This window comes from Capricornis sumatraensis, chromosome 4, assembly GCF_032405125.1.
Source record: "Capricornis sumatraensis isolate serow.1 chromosome 4, serow.2, whole genome shotgun sequence".
Taxonomy (NCBI): domain Eukaryota; kingdom Metazoa; phylum Chordata; class Mammalia; order Artiodactyla; family Bovidae; genus Capricornis; species Capricornis sumatraensis.
The window spans coordinates 141569569-141591115 of record NC_091072.1 but is presented as its reverse complement, the minus strand read 5'-3'; the positions used below and the strand labels follow the sequence as shown (position 1 = coordinate 141591115).

Below are 21547 nucleotides of genomic sequence, written 5' to 3'. Positions count from 1 at the left end.
TAAGTAAACAGTGACTTTTCAAGATACTAAAATTTCTTATGCCAATAAAATTAAAATATCTCAAATGTCAATCAGACTAGATAGCAGCCATTTTATACAAATTTATTACAATCCCAAGCATGTAACTTCTAAGATTATATGAGGAAAAAACAATAAATTTTCCAAAATATTCACAAACTCCTAATCTAGTATGTATACTTAATCTGAATCCAGCTTCCCCTAACAAAAATACTTAGAAATGTTCACTTTCAATAAAGCTGAACAGAAGGGATAAATTTTCATCCTTTACAAGATGTAATTACATACAAAGGTGGCTAATTAAGACAACATTTAGAATTGAGTCATAAAAACTAAGTGAACCAGATCTATATTAGGTCATAAATCACTCCATGATCCTTGAAGTTACTTACATAACCCTACCTATAATTAAAAGAAGTCATTAGCACAGATATTACTAAGTATGAATAATACCCAACTATCATGCACATATATTCCCAAGAAGAGAAGGTAATATTTAAAAACATAAAAGTTTGAGTTTCTATTTCTGGTAGTTTGTTAACAACATAACCAGAAAACCTTCCTTTTCCTAGAATCAGTGGCGAGCCTTTTGATTTATACATTGCTATGGTCTGAATGGTTATATTTCTTCAAAATTCCTATGTTGAAATCCTCAGAGATGATACTATTAGAATGTGGGGCCTCTGGGAGGTGCTTAGATTCAAGGGCAGAGCTATGAGGAGTGGGATTAATGCCTTATGAAAGAGAGATCCCTGAGGCCCTTCCACCACATGAGGACACAGAAGGAAGGTGCATGAACCAGGAGGAAGGCCCTCACCAGAAGGGGACCAAGCTGGCACCTTGACTCTGGACTTTTCAGCCTCCAGAATTATAAGCAGCAAAATCTCTGTTGTTATAAACTACTCAGTCACTGAGTAGCTTCTGGTGTGTTATAATTGGTCAAATGGACTTGATACCTATATATACACATACACAAAATAAAAATACATAAACACTACTTTAAATGGACAACTAAGGTATGAAAGCAGAGGAAATCAAATCTCTCAAGAGCCAAAAGGTAATAGGGAAGTAAAAAGAAGTACTTAGCAACTAAACAACAACACAGCAGGACATGCTTGATGCCACAGCCACCCTGAAGGACATTCTCAACTCAGACTTCTGTTTCAATGGCAAAACAGGAAAATAAGGCCCTGACGCACAAGAAGCACTGTGTTATAACTCAGATTTTTGCACAAAGCACAGACCTTCAGGGAACAGTCAAGTACAAAAAACCTGCCACTGGTAGAAGGAGGCAAAGAAATTTTCTGCCTTGGCCTAAGCTCTGAAAAGGTAGGAAAAACCACCAAAAACTCTAATCACAATGCCCTCACATAGGTTTAAGCGTCTCAATTTATTCTATCTACACTGTACGGCAACTCCTAACTCCAAAATTAAATACAAAAAATCATCTCTGCTTGAACTGGGTGGTAATACAGGTACATACGTATATCAAAACAGCACAGAAAACCTGTGCATTTTAGTACATCTAAGTTATACTTCAGTTTAAAAATACAGTGGTGCCTGGAAACACCTGTAGTATGCGTGGCAAAAACAAACCTCTCTTCCTGACTCTCTACCTGAAGCCACTACCTGAAGCCACTCAAGATTCACACAAACAACCCCTCTGAAGATCAACTCACATTTTATTTTTTTTAACTTTTATTTGCATTTATTTTTTGTGGCATTTATTCCCGGGCCATAAGTTTTTGTTTCTTCAGTTTCTTCTGGGATATCTTTTTCTTCTGTGCAACCTCCTCTTCTGGTTTAGGAACAATCTGTTCTTTTTCATCTCATCTCAATGTGGCAAGGAGAGCTCATGTAGGGGTTGATCCGACCGTGAGCTCTGAAAGTCCTGCGCCGCATCTTGGGGGCTTTGTTCACTTGGATGTGCTCAATGACCAGAGAATTTACATCGAAGCCCATAAGTTCACCATTACTCTCTGCATTTTTGAGCATGTGTAGTAAAAACTCAGCACTCTTTTTGGGCCACCGACCCTGCGTCCAGCCCCACTGTTCGGCCTGTGCACACCTACCAGCTCCACCACTGTAATGACGGAACAGCACGCATCGCTTCTTTAACGTGACCTCCTTCAGGTACTTGGTGGCTTTTCGGATATGCATACCCTTTATGGCCTGGGCGGTTTCACGAGTGTTCTTAAAAGCGAACACGAAGATTTGAACCTCTTGATTTGCATGATTTTGTGGGGTTTTCTGGGTCAAATGAATAGCCCACCATTTTTAGGGGTCACTTCAGGCCACTTACTGGAAAAGGAAGCCAACTCACAATTTAAAACTATACAACACCAAAGGAAACAGTTCACCTTAAGAATCAGGAAATATAACAAAGAACAGAAGTGGATGTCTAAGAACTTCAGACAACTGAATAATCTGGATAGAGATTGTAACTATTTTAAATTACCAAAACACATAAAAGATAGACTAAAACACATGGGACAGACATCATAAAAAAGTAACAGACATCCTTAACAAAACAAGAAGTGATCATCAGTGGATGTTAAAATAATCAGTAGATGAGGAACTGGATATTGGCACTGTACAAAAGGATCATTCCACAGATTACTTGAAGGATATAAAAGGAAAAGCTCAATATTATGATAAAAATACAAACTTTCATCATCTATTGGGCCATCTTAACATCGCTATAGGTAGAACAAAATACTATGCACTTCCTGATGTGATAAAGTACTCAATACTACCTATGATGCACTTGTGCCCAGACAAAGAATTCGTTAACCAAGTCTCCTATCATAAATTTTAATTTATACAAGAAACGTAAAGGAGTAAAAATAAATCAAACAGCCCAAGTATCTCTTAGAAAACTCCAAATCGTAACATTCTACAAGACAACTATAGAACCTTCTCAAAAAAAAAAGACAACTATAGAACCTTCTCAATAAAAGCATGAGAAAAAAACAGATAGGGAGGGACTATTCCAGAGAAATTTTAAGAGACATCATTAAGTGCAATCTGTGAACTTTGTTTTAAATCCTCATTCAAGTATACCAGCTGTAAAATAGCACTTCTGAGGCTATGACAGATATCAGAATATGGACTGAGTCATCTACAATAGTAAAGACTTCCTCATTTGGGGTGCATGGAAGAAGATGGTACTGTGGTTATAGAGGAAAATACCCACCTTTCAGAGTGAGATGTCACTGTGTGGATTTGCTTTAAAACACCTCAGCTAACAAAACAGGAGAGTAGCTGAATACATTATGCTATAATCACACAATGGAATACTAGGCAGTCGCCAAAAAAAACCAAAACAACAACAAAAAAAAAAAAAACAAGGAAGATCTCTACAAAGTGATATGGAGTGATATTCCGGATACATTGTTAGTTAAAAAAGAAAGTGCAAGAGAGCATCTTTAATATGTTCCTCTTTCATGTAAAAAAAATTTAAAAATTTACATAAAACAGCTCATCTGCGCAAAAAGGAATTCAATTAGATAAAACTAGAAATAAATAATAATAAGATATCCTAGGGGGTAAACAAGGAGGGACAAGCTGGAAAGAAAGGGGAAATGGGACCATCGCACAAGGATCAGGAGGAAGGATGCTACTGAGTCAAGCTTTTTGTGTTATTTCTAACTCTAGGAAACATGGCAATTGCTTCACACAACCCAAAAATAAATCAATAATTAAAATCAACCAGGATACAGGCAGACATTCCAAAAGGAACACAAACAGTAATATATTACAAATGCCACACTGCAACTGATGGGAAGGAAAATTTACCTAAATACATTTGGAAGACAGCATTCTGACTGACAGGATTTTCACAGTAGTGTATTCCAGACAAAAAATTTGTTTCTCACAAGAGTACAGGTTGGCAATTCTGAAATTTGTACACTAGGATTGAGGAAATAAGAAAATACATTGTGGACAATGAGAACCCTGTTTCTCACTATCATAAACTGGAATAACAAAGAAAAGGTGTTGGGGAGAAAGGGGAGAAGACTGTAACATAATTTTGTAAGTGGTGGGTTGGAACTGGAGATAAACATAAGCTCATTTTTTTTAATATGTAGATACAGATACACACACACGAACTAGGTGTGTGTATGTATAGATATACACACACACACGCACATGTTATTTCCTACATGTATCTCTCAACTATTCACTGCAATGAAAATCCAGTGTGAACACACCCAACTCCCAGATCTTAGCTTCTCAATAGCATCTTCCAATAAAGGAGACAGAGCTCCTTGGAGAAAGGGTTGAGTCAAAGGGTGAAGCAAAAGGACAAGGTGAATGTGGAACATCTTGTGCTCTGCAGATAGTAAATAAGTGTTTAAAAATGATGAGGGCCTCTCAAAAGAACACAGGAGCCAACCTGAAGGAACTCCCAATGGCAAAATCTAGGGCAACTGGATCAAGAAGTAATGACAGTAATGGATTATAACTTATAGAATAAACAAATGCCCCTGAGTCCATATTCATATAAATTATTGGATAAATGCCTAAGTAGGAAAGACATGACAGTTCTTCCTTAAGGTGGAATTCTAGCTGATAACGCATGTTTACGAGGAACAATGGAACTACAAATATCACCATTTGGCAGAAAACCATAGTATTAACTGTTGCAGGCAAAAACCAACAAAGGTTGCTTAAAAGTAATGTAAGAAGTGGACTTCTCAGGTGGCTCAGTACTAAAGAATCCACCTACCAGCACAGGAGACTTAGGAATGTGGGTTCGAGCTTATGTGGGTTCGATCTCTGGGTCGGGAAGATCCCTTGGAGGAGGAAATGACAACCCACTCCAGTATCCTTCCCTAGAAAATTCCATGTACAGGGGAGCCTGGCAAGCTACGGTTCATGGGGTCACAAAGAGTCAGACACGACTGAGGATGCAGGCTGTAGCTGTATGATAAGCAGTAAGATAGCTGCACAGTTTCAGGCAGTTATTATAAGGGGGAAAATGTAAACACACACACAAAACCTGGCAGAGAAAGCCATAAGTGATCAAATAATACATCACCAATACCCACATCACGTATCTGCTGATACGATGCCCTGAGGGGAGAACGTGACCTCTGCTTTGCCAAAAACATATAGCTGATCAAAGGAAAACCTCAGACAAATCCTAAATGAGGGACATTCTGCAAACTGATTGGCCAGTGACCTTCAAAAGGTCATGGTTATGAAGACGAAGACTGGTAAAATGTCCCAGATCAGAAAAGACTAAGGAAATAACAACTAAATGCAACATGGAACCCTCAACCACAAAAAGGACCCTTGTGGGAAAATTAAAGAAATTCAAGTACGGTCTAGAGATTAGTTAACCATATTGTATCAACATTAATTTCCTGATCTAGATAACTCTTCTATGATTACATAAAATATAATATTAAGGGAAGCAAGGTAAAGATTATGGGTTTCTTAAGTGGCTCAGGGATAAAGAATCCACCTGTCAATCCAGAAGCCACAGGAGATTCAAGTTCAATCCCTGGGTCAGAATGATCCCCTGGAGAAGAAATGACAACCCATTCTAGTACTCCTGCCAGGAAAATCCCAAGGACAGAGGAGCCTGGCAGGCTACAGCCCATGAAGCTCACAGAGAGTCAGACAAGACTGAAGGACTGTGCATGCAGGTAAAAGTTACACAAGAACCATCAACTATATTTCTAACATTTTGTAAGTCTAATATTATTGATACAATATTTCTTCTTTTATGTAGGGTAACCATCTCATAGTAAGTTTTAAATGAAGGGCATAAAGAAATTCTGCAAAAGCAAAACACAATCACTGATACTAAGCTGCAAAATTAGGCACAGCTGAAGAAAGAATTATCTGGAAGGCAGGTGCAAAAAATAACCACAAGCCCAGAGAGATAAAGTGAGAGAAGATATGAAAGCAAGATTAAGGGGCATGGAACATAAAATCAGGTGGTCCACATACATCAAACAGGAATTCCAGAGCAGACTAAAGAGAATAAAGGAAAAGTAAGAAAATGATGGATAGCTTTCTAGAAGAAATAAAAATGATGATTATATTCTAGAAACAAGGGATCTAAGCAGGATAAGTAAAACACAGCCACATCTGGACACAAAGTGAACAAAGCTGAAAAGTATCAAAAATTTAGGAATGCAGGGGCTGCTTTTAATAAACCAGAAAAAAACTAATTACAGAGCAACAATAATTAGAGCAGACTTTTCAGAGCAACAATTAAAAGTCATAATAACCTCGAAGGACCGAGTGAAAATAACAATCACAGAGAATTCTATAATCAAATAATTATCTTTCCAAGAATGAGGACAAAATAAATATATTTGCAGACAAACTCCAGAAACTTACCATTAACAGACTTCTGCTGAAATATTAAAGAACATACTGCAAGCAGAAAGAAGCTAAAACCAACTGGATTAAGTGGGATGCAAAAAAAATAGTAAAATAAGAAATCAGTATGGTGAATATATCTAAAAACACAGAATTTATAAAATCCTCTTTTAAATAAAACAACCAGGTTGCATTTTTAAAGTAATTCAACGTGCAGAAAAGACAAGAAAAAAAAAAGAAAAAGCTTCAGCAGGACTTTTCATGGGGAAAAAAAAGGACCTAACGTGGAATTGGAAAATCTCAACCAAGAATCTGACTTTCTCTTATTTTACCCAAAGGACTAGGTTTGTTCAGCCAAAAAGTAAAGGTCATTAATCAAGAAGATCCTTAAAATTCCCTACCACTCCCAGGATTTAATTGGCAGAAAACAGGCTTCCCCAATTGACCAAGAGGACACCTTTCAAAATTGTACGTTATTGAGAGTTCAGACAGAGCGAGAGCTTTTATACACAGAACTAGTGTTTCAGGATATGGAGCTTTATGGATAATTGGCTATCTGCTTCTATGCAAAAGCTGTGGGAATGTATACGATCTTAGGGAAAGAATAAACGATATACTTTTAAACTTAAGAGTTATTAAGAAAGGAAAAGGGTGGTCCGAGAGGTAGGAAAGCCAACAGTATAAAAATCAGAAAATCTTGGGAAGAATTTCTAAAAGGAATATGGTATCAATATCAAATGCTACCAAAAAAACAAAAAACTAAAGACAATCATTTCATTTCTACTTCACAAATTAGCTGTCACATACTCCTCCTTCCAAAATCTTAAAGATTCAACAACACAAATATCAGGTGTGCTGAAACTAATTTGCTAAAATTTCTAAAAAGCCAATCACAATGAAATACAGCAAGGATATATAAGAGCACCACAATGCAGAAAACTCAGTTAAAGGTATCCTATATTCATTACTCTCATAGAATATCATTCTTCTCTTTTGCTAGGATAAATCAAAAGGTCAATGTGCAAGCAAGGAAAGCTTTTATTTATTGATAAAAGGCAAAGAAAGCTATTGAGACTAGGCTGCTGCTGCGGCTGCCGCTAAGTCGCTTCAGTCATGTCCGACTCTGTGCGACCCCATAGACGGCAGCCCACCAGGCTTCCCCGTCCCTGGGATTCTCCAGGCAAGAACACTGGAGTGGGTTGCCATTTCCTTCTCCAATGCGTGAAAGTGAAGAGTGAAAGTGAAGTCGCTCAGTCGTGTCCGACTCTTCGCGACCCCATGGACTGCAGCCTACCAGGCTCCTCCGTCCATGGGGTTTTCCAGGCAAGAATACTGGAGTGGGGCTACTCAGAGTCATTCAGTCATATTGCAAATACTCCCTTTTAATATTCCCTCAATAAAAGTAGGCCTGGAGACACAGAACATGAAAATGGTAAACCACACAATCAACACTCAATGGGATGTGATATGTATCACTAGATATAAAGGATTAAAAGCTGGATGACACTCAACACTAACATTTGAGAATACATACAATTAAATATACACATTTATTTATTCTTAAAAAAAAATTTTACCTTCCATGGGCCTTGATTTCTATACCAGAGGCTAATAAAGTAAACCTATAATACAGGTTTCCTGGATTAGTGTCTTTCCAACACACTCTTTTTAGGTAATTTCAAAAACACCTATCTACAAGCATATCTGAATATATATAACCTGCTTGAAAGTAATGGGCCACATTTTCCATTCTTCATACAAAACATATCCTTTGATATTTTAAAGTGCTTTTCAGTTTACATCAAGTGGAACTGGAAAAAAGGTTTAAGCTAGTTTTAGAGGTGAAACAGCCTAGAAGAGGAGGCTGAATGTGACAGCATGTGCAATAAGGGCAGTAGAAACAAAATCTAAAGAATCTGTTCTGAGAAACACAAGTATAAAATATCTAAATTAGACTGAATGTGTAACGGTAAAATACAGTTTTTAAAATGACAGTACTTTCTTTAAATGCCTGGCTTTTAAAGCTTAAATAATGTATTTAAAATGAGATAGACTACTTTTTTTAAATGTCTGGCTTTTAAAGTTCAAAACTGAAAGGAACTCATTTTAGAAATGAGGAAACTGATATCCAAGAAAACAAAGTAACCTGCTTGATAATTAACAAAGCTAGATGTGACATAAAACATTCTCCAATGAGTGTATCTTTAAAATACGATTTTGATAACTTCTAATGAAAGACTAAAACTCTTAACCATGTTTCAAATTAACAATTGCAATCAAAGCCATACTGATTTAGAATTCACAAGACCATACTAAAGTTTACATTGCTTAGGAAACAAATGTCCCTCACAAGGACGATTAACAGAGGATTATAAAAGAAATATTTACTGAAATTTTTACTGAACATCTACTATGTGGGAGCAACCATTTTAGCTATCTGGGATACAACCAGTATAGAAAATACTTTTAAACATACTCAAGTTATGACAATTACACGTACTTAACTGACAGGGAAATTATAAATCATTCTCTTTCCACTGAACTAGTTCTGCAGCTCCTCAACATCTCTAAGATTAGAACAGTCGCTGTGGATCAGATTCAGGAGCTCCACCATCAGGAGCAGCCACATAAGAATCACCTCTCACCATAAAGCAAGGATACTGCTTTCTGTAACTACGATTGTTCACTTCTGGAACCATTTCCATACACATGTTTTTCCTGTTCCTTATTCAGAATTCTACACTGCCAGTCACTCAAAAGAAAGAAAGAAGAAAAAAAAAATCTCAGGCTAATAGAAGCCAAATTTAGAGAGGGAAATAAAAATCTTCCTTCAGTCTAGGCTAAATGAACTGACTGCACAAAGAACTCCATACATCCGAAAGCACACAGATGTCTGCACCAGTTCCCAGGGCTCAAACAATGCCAGTCATTCAAGAGCTTTGCTTTTACACAAGCTGATGTGAGAGCGCTCAGTCAGCTCTTCTGAACCTCATAACCCAGGATCCCGGAACTCTGATAAAGCCACCATTTTCCTCAGCTCTGTTTTCATGTATTTTCTCTGGTAAGCAAACTTCATTTTTCCCCTAAAAAATAAATCTGGAAATCATCTCTCCTGTTTGCTAGTAACTGATATGAGTGATATAATTTAATCCAAAATTACTATTCCATTAAAACTAAAAGTGTTAACACAAATCTAAGATCAATACTGAAAAAACTATTTGAAAAAATATATTTTTAAATACAGAAGTTTAAAATATAATTTTAAACATGCCTCATCACGACACCATCTGGCTGCATTCTATCTGCTTCCAGTTGCACAACGTAAAAAACAGCCATATGACACAAAGTAACTTTCCAAAAATTAAAAGAAACCTTCGGAGAACTGCGATAGTTGAAAAAGTGAATTTACACATGCACACTCACACATATGCAACACTAACTACAGACATCAAAAATAATGAAAGGTATTTGACTGTTTTACCAAAACCCCATTTAGGCCTCAGGAAAAATATTTTTCAGTGAATGTCCCTCAGAAGCTTAAATAACAGTACTGTCACCTTCAAAGTACATTACTATTGATTCTTTCAATAATATCCTTTACTTGCTGAGTCTGGCAAATTTGAGATTCAAACATTAGTAAATATTTAAGCCACAGAAACGCTAATGTACTTTTTCATCACATGGGAAACTTACTTCCTAAGACACTTATCAGACCTGCCAGCAGGAAGTTAAAGCTCAAGTTTTAAGGGACAAAATGAGAATGACTCATTTAGTTATTAAATTATTAGATCCCGAATAGTCAAAAGAGTTCCCTATAAATTCACCTCCCTTAACTATGTACTATCCTTAAGAGATTTGTGGCTCTTATAATTTAATACTCTTTCCCTCTCCACATACACACTACATAATGCAAATAAACATGCTCTGAAGAAGGAAAAGTTCTCTCCTAAGTTTTCTCTCCTTAAACAGTAAATCCTTAAAGATATTCCCCATCTCTCCCCAAGAAGAACACAAAAAAGCACACCTCTGAACATACTAACCATTTAATAGATATTTGGGAAAATTTCCATCATCCTTAGAGTTATAAGACTGAATCTGTCAAAAAGGAGATGGGGAGAACTATTTATCTTTTCATCAAAGTATTACTTCCTAATAAGCATGGAAAGCAACAAAACCCTGTATGTTCTACAAAGCAGTAACCTCAGAGACATTTCAACACTCCCTGAGACTTAACAACAAACTCTGCTGGCAAAACAGATTCCATTTCTCAAAAACACCTTGCAAGTTCTCAAGAACCAGATTGTTCAATTAGGACAGTTTACCATACATTCAACATATATGACCTTCTTGGAACACACAACCCTGTTTCCTACCACTAGAGTCAGTATAATATTTTCTGATGCTTTATTAAAAGAACATCTGACTTTATCAGACACCGCTTAATGCTTCTCTAAAATTACATCTTTATATATTATATAAAGTATATATATATGCTTTCTAGAACTTTTCACTCTAAAATTTCACTCACTATTGCCCATGTTATATTTTATAGTCAGACAAAGCTTCTCATTTTCCTATAATACGGCACTGTCTTAAGACTTTGTCACCAAAAGGACCTGATATCGAGACAAAAGAGCATATCTAAACTTTTCATTTTTTCCCAAATTTTAATATATTACATAATATTAATCCACTCCCTCCTATAAATGAGTTTTAAAGCATTCCAACATACTTGAAAGTCAAAGAAGTAGTAGTACTAAAAGAGCTATTCACAGGTATTTATCTTTTGATTTTAACCAATTAATAGTAGTTCATTTCAGGTTCACGCTTTACTATCTACACCCGGCCATGGCAGACTCTGGCATGACAATGTGTTCAGCAGAGACACAGGGAGGACTCGCACAGGCAGGACCCAGACATGGTGAGAGAGAGGCACCTGGGGGCCAGGTCACATTCTACACAGCAAGATTTGCCCACAGGTTTAAGTTTCTCTCATTAGAAAATAAACTTCATGATAAATACATGTTTAGTGAACTAGATATGAGTTAACAACTTATATTTCATTCAACACTGAAATACTAAAAAATCAGCTTAATAAAAAAACACTAGTATTATAAAATAATGGTGTATATAATAAAAGGTATAAATTCAGAAGATTTGATCTATCTCATACCACTCTTGTTATCATTCCTTTTTCTCTGCCTTCTAATGATTCTCTCATAATTATAAAATATGCAGAAGATAAAACAAGAACTATGAACATGGCTGTCCCCTGATACTAGAAACACAGAACTATTTATAGAGACACCTTACTTTAAGAACATGACCTAACTTCCCACATTCAAGTCTACTTGACAAAGAAGTCCAAAGAACCTAAAAGTGGGGTCTAGTGTTTCTTTTCTCTTGGAAGTGAGGGGTGTCTATGCTAATGGAAAGAAAACAGCCAGGAGGAGACACAATGACCTTTGTACATTATACAAAACTTACCCACTTGAAGGATCTAAGGCAATTGCTCTAGGTTGATCCAACTCTTGCCAAAATAAAACTTTTCGTAAAGATCCATCTAAATTAGAAACTTCAATACGATTAGTTTCAGAATCTGTCCAGTACAATTTTTCTCCAAGCCAATCACATGCCAGCCCATCAGGGGACAATAATCCAGAAACAACAACATTCTGTACACTCTCAGTTTTGTTGAACTCTATTCGTTTAATGGCTTCTTCGCTGACATCACTCCAGTATATCAAGCCATGACTAAACACAAAGTCCAACGCAGCTGCATCCTCCAAGCCTCCAACTACAATCGTAGCATTCTCTTTGCCATTTGCAGCATCAACCAATCGCAAGTCCCGTCTGTTTGCATAAAGCAACAAAGGGGCCGCTAGAACAAAAAGAGAAAAGTACGTAAGTCAAAATGAACAAAATGTATTGATTCCCATAAACTGAGTTTCAAATCAGAGATGGTAAGCAAATACTATCAAAGAGTAAATAAATGTATAGGAAAACTGTCGAAATCTTTTCACAAACAAAGCATTATTTCTGCAGCATTTTAAATACAAAAGACTTGTAAGAGGGGGAAATCAATTCTACCAGGACAGTCTTTTCTTATTAAAACAGTCTGTCAGAAAAAATAAAAAAGCTTGATCATGTCAAGAATTTGACAAGGATATGAAGCCAGTGGACCACTCATACTTTATTGAGGGGGGACCTGTAAAATGGTGCAGCATTTTTGGAAAGCAGTTTGGCAGTTTCTTAAAAGAGTAAATAAACAACCTACTATATGATCCAGCCATTCTATGTCTAGATATTTACTTCAGAGAAACAAAAGTGTAATGTCAGTACAAAGACCTATGTATAAAGTTCATAGCAGCTTATATGTAATAACCCAAGCTGGAACCAACCCAAATGTCATCAACAGACTAATGGATGAATAAACTGTGATATATCCATATGATAAAAAGTAATGAACTATTGGGACTTCCCTGGCAGTTCAGTAATTAAGACTCTGAGCCTCCACTGCAGGGAGGCTGGGTTCAATCCCTGGTGGAAAAACTACTGATAAAATCCTACATGCCACACAGCATAGCCCCCTCCTCCCAAAAAAAAGTAGTGAACTATCTGTTCATATAACTTGAGTGAATCTCAAAATAGTTATGTAGAATGAAAGAAGTTAGACAGAGAGAAGTATATATTGCATACTCCATTTATACAAAATTTTAGAAAATTGAGATTAATCTATTGTGACAAAAAGCAGTTCAGTGGTTATCTGGAGGTGGGGAGAGAAGGTGGAAAAGAAAAGGAAGGAGGAATGATAGCAGAGCATGAGGAAACCTTTGTAGGTGATGACTATATTGTAGTGACTGATGATGGTTCCAGAAGTGTATACATCTGTCAAAACTTATTAAACTTCACTTATGTGTAATTTACTCTATTATCAAATATACCTTAATAAAACTGTTCAGTCTGGCAGATATAGTTAATACAACTATTTTTTATTGCTTTATATTATTATTAAAATGATCTTCAAATAAGACTTAATACTAAAAATTATACATAACGCCTATCCTAAGAGACAGTATTTAACTCTAAGAAAGCAGAAGCCATTAGGAATGAAGCAGTATAAATGGTGTTCTTTTTTTACCCAAAATATTGGTTTGGGTTTTTTTTTTAAAGCATTTATTCCAAGCTTCTGACATTTACTTTCCTGGTATCAATAGTTATTAAAGATCCAGAGCACCAATATCCAACAGAAATTTCTACAATGACAGATGTGTTCTCTCCACTGTGCAACACAATAACCACTGGCCACATGTGGCTATTACAACTAAAAAATTAATTTTTTAACTTTATTTAATCCTAAGTCATTTAAATTTAAGTAGACAAGTGGTCAAATGGACAGCACAGATCTACAGGCTAAGATGGAGAACACAAATGAGGCATCCAAACACAAAGCCCAGGGTTAAGAAGTAATGACCTACACAGTCTTCTCTCACAATACTCACTAAAGGCCTATCATCCAAGGCGAAGACCAACTACCACTGAAAACTAACCACGCCCCATTTAAGAAATTAATCTTTGAAAAATTAAAGTGTTCAAAAGGAGTAAATAAAAAAGTGATGTTTAAGCCAATTTATGGGCTGTGTTGGCCAGACAGACTTATGAGGGCCACTATTTTCATCAGTAAGCACAACATGAATTTTCCTTCTAAGTCTAAATCCAACTTTCTTAGTTAAAACCAAATGGGTAGATAGCTTTTTCAGAAAGTGATAGCCCTTTCTGCTTGTTTGTGTACCTACAGCTGCTATTGGCAAATTAGTAAATTTCCATCACAGATTCCCTTTTGGCTCACTTCAGCCCTTAATACATCACACTATCAGTCCGCACTGTGTTCACGGCACTATTTAAAACTGAGTTCCTCATACTATGCGTCCATTACAAAAACCAGGAAAAAGGTCATATTAGTCAAGGATATAATGCTAAGTGCTGCATAAGGCTAAGAAACAGCCCCAAAACATTTACAATTTAAAATGCAAGGGTGGTAATAATCCAATATTTATTGGGCACCTTTCTTTATGGTACTTTCCTTGGAAAACTACAAAATCTGCATATGACATTAAGTGGCAGCTAAATGTCTTTCATGACTTTCAAGTCAAACATTATAATTTCTACTAAACATCTGGTCTACAAAATCCAAAGAACCTTTCTGGTCATTTAAGTCCTCACAAGTCTTAAGAGTAACAACAACAAAAAAAAGCACGGGGTGGGTCGGGGGGAGGAGTGGACAAGTCAATTTAAGTCAGCAATATTGATTACAACCGAGGATTTCTTAAGGACTATGTATAAATCTATACACACTATTAAAAAGAAATCCCAGAGTTCATCCTGTCCAAACATCCTGATACTTGAATACTTTCTACAATATTGTCATCAATATCTATTTAGCAATATATTAAATGGGATATCTAAAAGGTGTAATTTGATTTCCAATACTGTTTTAATCTACTAAAGAAATACGCTGGATCCCCACACACTTTCTGAGTTGTAGCATATATGCCATGCATTCAATATTTTCATCCCAAGGCACTTACCTTCAGACTTCCTAATACCCAGACTTCCTAACTCAAATAATCACCACATCTCTTTAGTGAACCCTCACAAGAGCTCGGAAATCCTTATTTTCCTTTATTAACTTCCTACCAATCTTTCTCTGCTGCTGTTGCTGAGTCGCTTCAGTCGTGTCCGACTCTGTGCGACCCCATAGATGGCAGCCCACCAGGCTCCCCCGTCCCTGGGATGCTCCAGGCAAAAACACTGGAGTGGGTTGCCATTTCCTTCTCCAATGCATGAAAGTGAAAAGTGAAAGTGAAGTTGCTCAGTCGTGTCCGACTCTTCGCAACCCCATGGACTGCAGCCCCCCAGGCTCCTCCATCCATGGGATTTTCCAGTCAAGAATACTGGAGTGGGGTGCCATCGCCTTCTCCAAATCTTTCTCTAGTGCCATTCTAACCTTTTTCTGCTTTCCTGAAGACAAATTCCATGCTCTGAATCCTTCATCCCACATCATCTCACAAAGTAATCTCAATGAAGCAGGAAGTGAGGTAAACATTATACATCCCCAACATCTTAAACCTCTCAAAAATCTCTTTATATCCCATCCATCAGCCTCTATGTTGTCCTCAGTCTCAAATGACAAGTTTCCCTTTCTCCTTTCTCAGTCTATACCTATATTTGGAACTAAAAGGCAAGTTAAGCATGACCAGAATAATTAACACTATATTATATGGAGAACATTCTACATAGGTGGGGATATGGTCAACATTTTTTTTCCAACTGGAAATAGACCTTTTAGGAAGCTCAATGATCTCATCCTCTCATATACTCTCTCGTTTGAATGGTATATATATATTGGTCATTCTGTGAAATCTTATTTCTTTTGTATATAAGTTACATCATTTATATTCAATAAAATGCACAGATACATATTTAAAGTGTACAGTTCAATAAACTTTAATAAATGTATGCAACTGTGACAACCACTCCGATCAAGACAGAATATTTCTATTACTCCCAAAGTTCTCTGTTCCTTTGCCATATATCCCGGTTACTCCTGGCCCTGCCAACCACTGATCTGCTTTCTGTTGCTACTGATCAGCTTTGCCTGTTATCTAGATTTTTGTGGAATCTTGTAGTGTATACTCTTTTGTTGGCATATTTTTGAGATTCATCCATTTTGTTGTATGTATCAACATTACTGTTGAGCAGAATTCCATTGTATGTATATACTAAAATTTGTTTATCCATTTTCCAGTGTGTAGACATTCAGACTGTTTACAGTTTTTAGCTATTATTAGTGAAGCTGCTGTAACAATTCACGTACAAATTTTTGTGGAGTCATACACTTTCATTTCTCTTCAATAAACAAGTAGGAATGGGACTGCTGGGTCACATAAGAAGTTCATATGCTGATCAACATTTTTGAATGCTGCAAAAAAGTCAAGAATTAAGGACAGATAACGCAAGTTGGATCTGGTTATGAAAACTTGGAGAAAGCAGTTTAGCTGAGTGATAGATGGGAAATTGGACTAAACAAGTCAATAGCTAACAGATGGTTAAATGAAGTGTACATCAATATTGTAAGATTTTGTGGTTAATTATTCTCTTGGTGATAGAAAGGTTAGCTTTATTAAAAACAAAATGTTTTGATAGCAGGGACCTGGCAGGAGCCACTGCAGATATAAGCAGCAGGATGATGAGATGGCCAACCAGAAGCTGCATGGGCAGACCTGACACTCGGGCTGGAGATGACTTGAAAATCACTGGACTCAAGCTGCTTGTGATCAGGTAAACTCAGCTAACCTTCTCTTCTATACTTCCGTACTTCAAGAACAAGAGTATGGACAAGAAAATTTTACAAGTTGGCCATCTCTCCCTGCCATAAAATTAAATTCATCACTTTCTCCCAAAGGAAACCCTCAAGTCAATGATATCACAATTTTCCTAATTTCTCTGCTGTGTCATGGAGCCATCCTTGACACCTTCCTTTCCCCCTTCTCTCCGGCCCCCGTCTGCCAATTACAATCTTCTTGATTCTTCTTTAGCAGGTCCTTATCTCTGCCTCTTGTTTTGCACTTTTTAGACCACTACCCTACTCTAGCCCTTCATTACCCCATGCTAAACTACCTCAATAGTAAAAGATCTCAACACTCTCTCCCTTCCCTTTTCTACTTCTTGTGTGTGTGTCAGTTGCTCAGTTGTGTCTGACTCTCTGTGACCCCATGGACTGGGTCCTGAGGGGTCCTGCCAGGATCCTCTGTCCACAGCATTCTCCCGGCAGGAATACTAGAATGGGTTGCCATTCCCTTCTCCAGGCAATATTCCCAACCCAGGGATTGAACCTGAGTCTCTTGCATTGAAGGCAGATTCTTTACCATCTGAGTCACCAGGAAGCCTACTTCTAATACTTGTTATTTTATCCAATTCAAAAAGGTTTCTGATTCCCTTTGCCTAAAATTAAAAAGCCTCAATACCTCAGGGCTCCACTAGGTGACTTTTACCTATAACTCTACCTTACCCTCAGAGAAGACGATGGCACCCCACTCCAGTACTCCTGCCTGGAAAACCCCATGGAGGGAGGAGCCTGGTAGGCTACAGTCCACAGGGTCGCAAAGAGTCGGACACGACTGAGCAACTTCACTTTCACTCTTCACGCACTGGAAAAGCAAATGGCAACCCACTCCAGTGTTTTTGCCTGGAGAATCCCAGGGACGGCAGCACCTGGTGGACTGCCGTCTATGGATGGGGTGGCACAGAGTCGGACACGACTGAAGCGACTTAGCAGCAGCAGCAGCAGCCCAACTGACACACTGACTTGGTCTGACCAGTTTAGTCAAGCTTCTCTGTTCCCCACAGACCCCTAAACTTTGGCTAGCTCTAAGCTTAAGCAAGCCCATCCAGAACACCCTCTCTTTAAGCAAGCCCATCCAGAACACCCTCTCTTAAGAACTCATTTGAAGTACCAGCTGACCACACACACCCCACCCCACCCCCCGCCCCCGTTAAAACTGCCTGGGTCATGTCACCTGCTAACCTCTAACCACTTGTCCCACTTTCCCACAAAGATCCTGCTGGTACTATTCACTGAAAGCCCTTTTTGTGTTTGATTCTGAGATACCTGCATACCTTGTGGTCAGGGCAATCTCCTTATTGCAAAAGCCTTTTCAAATAGAATCTCTCCTTGCCAAGTAGGAATTTATTTTTGACATCTGTATAGTGACATGACATGGATAAGGATTGGACCTCACCCATGCCACCCCCACCTCAATAATCATATTTTGAGAGTCATTTCAACTCCTCTCCTGCTAAGAGACTCAGGTATCTTTCCCTGAGTTTAAATCCTGAAACAGTGCTGCTGCTGCTGCTAAGTCACTTCAGTCACGTCCGACTCTGTGCGAACCAATGCTATAGCCATCTTATCTGCTACAACATGGTGAGAAGTTACTTTAATATTTTCCAGCAAAGAATTTTTTTGACTCTCTGACCCCAACACACCTCAACCAACTCGAGTGGGAATATTCCCAGCTCTTCTGTGAGGCCTCTTTCCTGACTCCTACAGTGGAAATGACAGAAGGGAATTTCCTTGGCTCCTCACATAGGAATACTCTTTCCTAGCTCTTTCAAAGTCTCATGTCTGGTTTAACTATCTAATCCCATAGATAATTCTCACTACATTGAACGCCCTTCCATCTTACCCAACATGCTTCACCATTATAGCACTAATTCAGTCCTGTATCTTCAAAAAATGGCAGACTTTTACTACGACAATTTAGAACTTCCATATCCTCCTTGAGAAACAGGCTGGATCTCCCTAAGACCTCCCCTTTTCCATCATCCTCTCCTTTCCTCCTTTTTACCACCCTCAAGCTTCCCTTCAGATCCCCCTGAATCCTTAACTGTCCTCCTTTAATACCCCAATCTCCTCCACCCCCCTTATCCACTCTTCTCACACCAACCCCTCAGCTCCCTGTAGTCACTATCACTTTAAGGCTCCCTTTAACTCACTAGGGACTCTTGGACCTGGAGTCAAAAATACAAATTGGAAACAGGCTAGATCTTTCATCTACTCAAATTGAGCTTCTGAGACACCCAGACAGCCTGTGGTCTCTCTTCCATCCCTCACTCAAATGCAGTCCACAGTCTCCGTGAGATTACATGTCAGGGCAAAGAAAATCCAAAAGGTCTCCTCCACAAATCATGGTGGGAAGACGTTAGCCTTCACAGTGACTGAGTAGGTAATCTCAACCTGCCCTATCTGCCAGAAACACAATTAAAAATAAAGGAAGGAAGAGAATGAGCTCTTCTATACAAACCATCAGTGAGCTGAAACTTTAAACTGAAGCTGTAGTAAGCCCTCTATTTAAGTGTTCCTATGTGTACATGTGTGTGCATGTTATATGTATGTGTACATATGTGTGTATATGCACATATGCACACATGTATCTATATATGTGTGTGTGTGTATATATATCTATATATAGAATATATTAAAAAATTACTTCCCTACCTTCAGTTGGTATTGTCAAGTTTAATTTTACATTATAAAATCCCTTAAAGGCGTTCTATTCTGAGTAGAACTGATGGTGGTGGCGGCAGCGGCACAATTCTGTGAAAAGACTAAAAACTACTGAATTATACACTTGAATTGCATGGTGTCACTAAAGCTTTTAAAATGAAAACAACAAGAAGTGCTCATAGAAGATATTTCCAGAAATTAAGGAAATTAAAATTCTTAAACTTTCACAACTTTAATTATAGAAATTAACCCAAATGTTTTAAAAATCCAAGTTAAAAAACATTTAGGCAAATCTTTGGTATGTGAGACTAGTTTGATATCATAGGTTTAATAAAAACAGCTATGTCTTCTGAGTTACAGGTATTAGGTATAATACAAGAGTACATTTTTATTCTACTTGAAAACTCTCTTTCTAAACTTTTACAAGTTTATTGATAGAATAAACTAGCATTATATCTATATCTGTATTTAGACAAGTTGAGTCATTATTCTGACAAAGTGTATTTTGAAAGTAATTATATCTTGTAATAACCCAACTTGAAGATCGTTTCCAAAATCTTTTAGCATAAGTCTAAGGCTTTAAGTTACTAAGTTAGTTCGTGAATATTCATTAAATACCTAGGTCATTTCTATGTAAGACAGAACACTGAGGCATAAGCATTTCAAGTTTATATAGGTTTCTGATTCTTAGTTTCATGGCACCAAGAACCTATGTATATTTGAGTCTTTAATAAATACATTCACTTCTGCCACACTGAGAAGTTGTACTATTTGGAAGAATATGACTATAAGAAGTTGTAAATTGTAAGATATATATTCATAAGCTCCGCCAGTCTACTACAAAATGCTGGTGTATGACAATTCACAATTCTTTACCTCACAGTTTTCTCTGTAAAACAGAAGTTACTGTAATTATAAATTACAATCTTGTATGTAAAGGAGACATTTTAAAGGAGAAATGATAACAGAAAGGAACAACTCTGTATGCAACAACAAGTTATGCAAGATGTTGCTTTTAAGGAAAAAGAAAACAGTACTAAAGTAAAATGACTAAAAGTGTTTCAGAATGAGAAAAAGGAACATGTATAGAACAAAACCTGAATAGAACAGAATGTTTTAACAAATTCATGAAAAAAATAATTTTGTCATCAAAGCCGCTAAGACTTGACAGGTTTATTTGTAAGATTTTCAGAAAATGCTTCACTATCAAATATACTTATATAAAACTAAAATCTGATTTTCTACTAAAATGACAAAAATTTTTTGGGTTACTGATCTGCTCTTAAAGAGGTTATAAAAGGTTTTTCTTTGCCTTCTGAGTAACCAATCTCCCAGGAAGCCAAAAATTCAGTGTCTTTTCAGAATTTCCTGTACTTGGTCTTAATTTTATCACATCTTACTATTTTTAAAAAGTCTTCTCACTTTTGAAAGAGCTAAGGTTGCTTCCTATGTTCACTTTCAAAAAAATTTTGTTTTTGTTTTTGACACTGATCCATGATCCTATTTAATAGAATGTTCGAATTTCCTGACAGTTTTTGACATTCTGTCTTTTCAAAATAAAATACTAAATGATGTGTTTTGCACCTGTAACTCTTTAGAATTTCCTAAAGGGCCTCTGGAAGTTCACAAAGGATTAATCCTTTCACCTTGTAAAGAGAGAGGCATTAAAAATAATTGGTTTATTTGATCAATGTTATGCTTCCAATGTTACAGGAAGCACAGTCAAGTCAGAAGAGATGCTTACCCTCCCTAAATTAAATCTGAATGGGTAAAATGTCAATATGATTAAAAGTTGAATGAGGTTCCTGGAAATTTATCATTAGTCTCAGTGTCCACAACATGTTTCTATTGATCAACAGACTGAGCAGTGCTTTCTCCAATATTACACAATAGTACAGTGTCAATTACAATTTTCATTACTCTTTTATGATTTTTTTTAGCATTATCTTGGTCATAACTTCATTTCTTTAATTTGAATACAGTATATTCTTGGTAGACCACTGAGGATCCTCCATCAGGGACTCACACAACTTATTTATGGAATTTTATTAGACAGATGTTCACGACTTACTCCAGACTTAACTAAAAAAGATTTACTTGATAACCTTGATATTATTC

General features: G+C 37.1%; 1 protein-coding gene across 5 annotated transcripts in view; it reads right to left on the bottom strand.

Moving 5' to 3' along the window:
• Positions 1-21346, bottom strand: part of LRP6 (LDL receptor related protein 6) — a 160697-nt gene extending 139351 nt beyond the window's left edge. For all 5 annotated transcript variants that reach the window (XM_068969967.1, XM_068969968.1, XM_068969970.1 and 2 more), the window contains exons 1-2: positions 21311-21346; positions 11848-12260 (exon numbers count right to left, since the gene is read on the bottom strand). In XM_068969967.1, coding sequence (XP_068826068.1) covers positions 11848-12260; positions 21311-21346 — 449 coding nt within the window. The remainder of the gene's footprint in view (positions 1-11847; positions 12261-21310) is intronic.
• Positions 21347-21547: the final 201 nt, after the last annotated feature.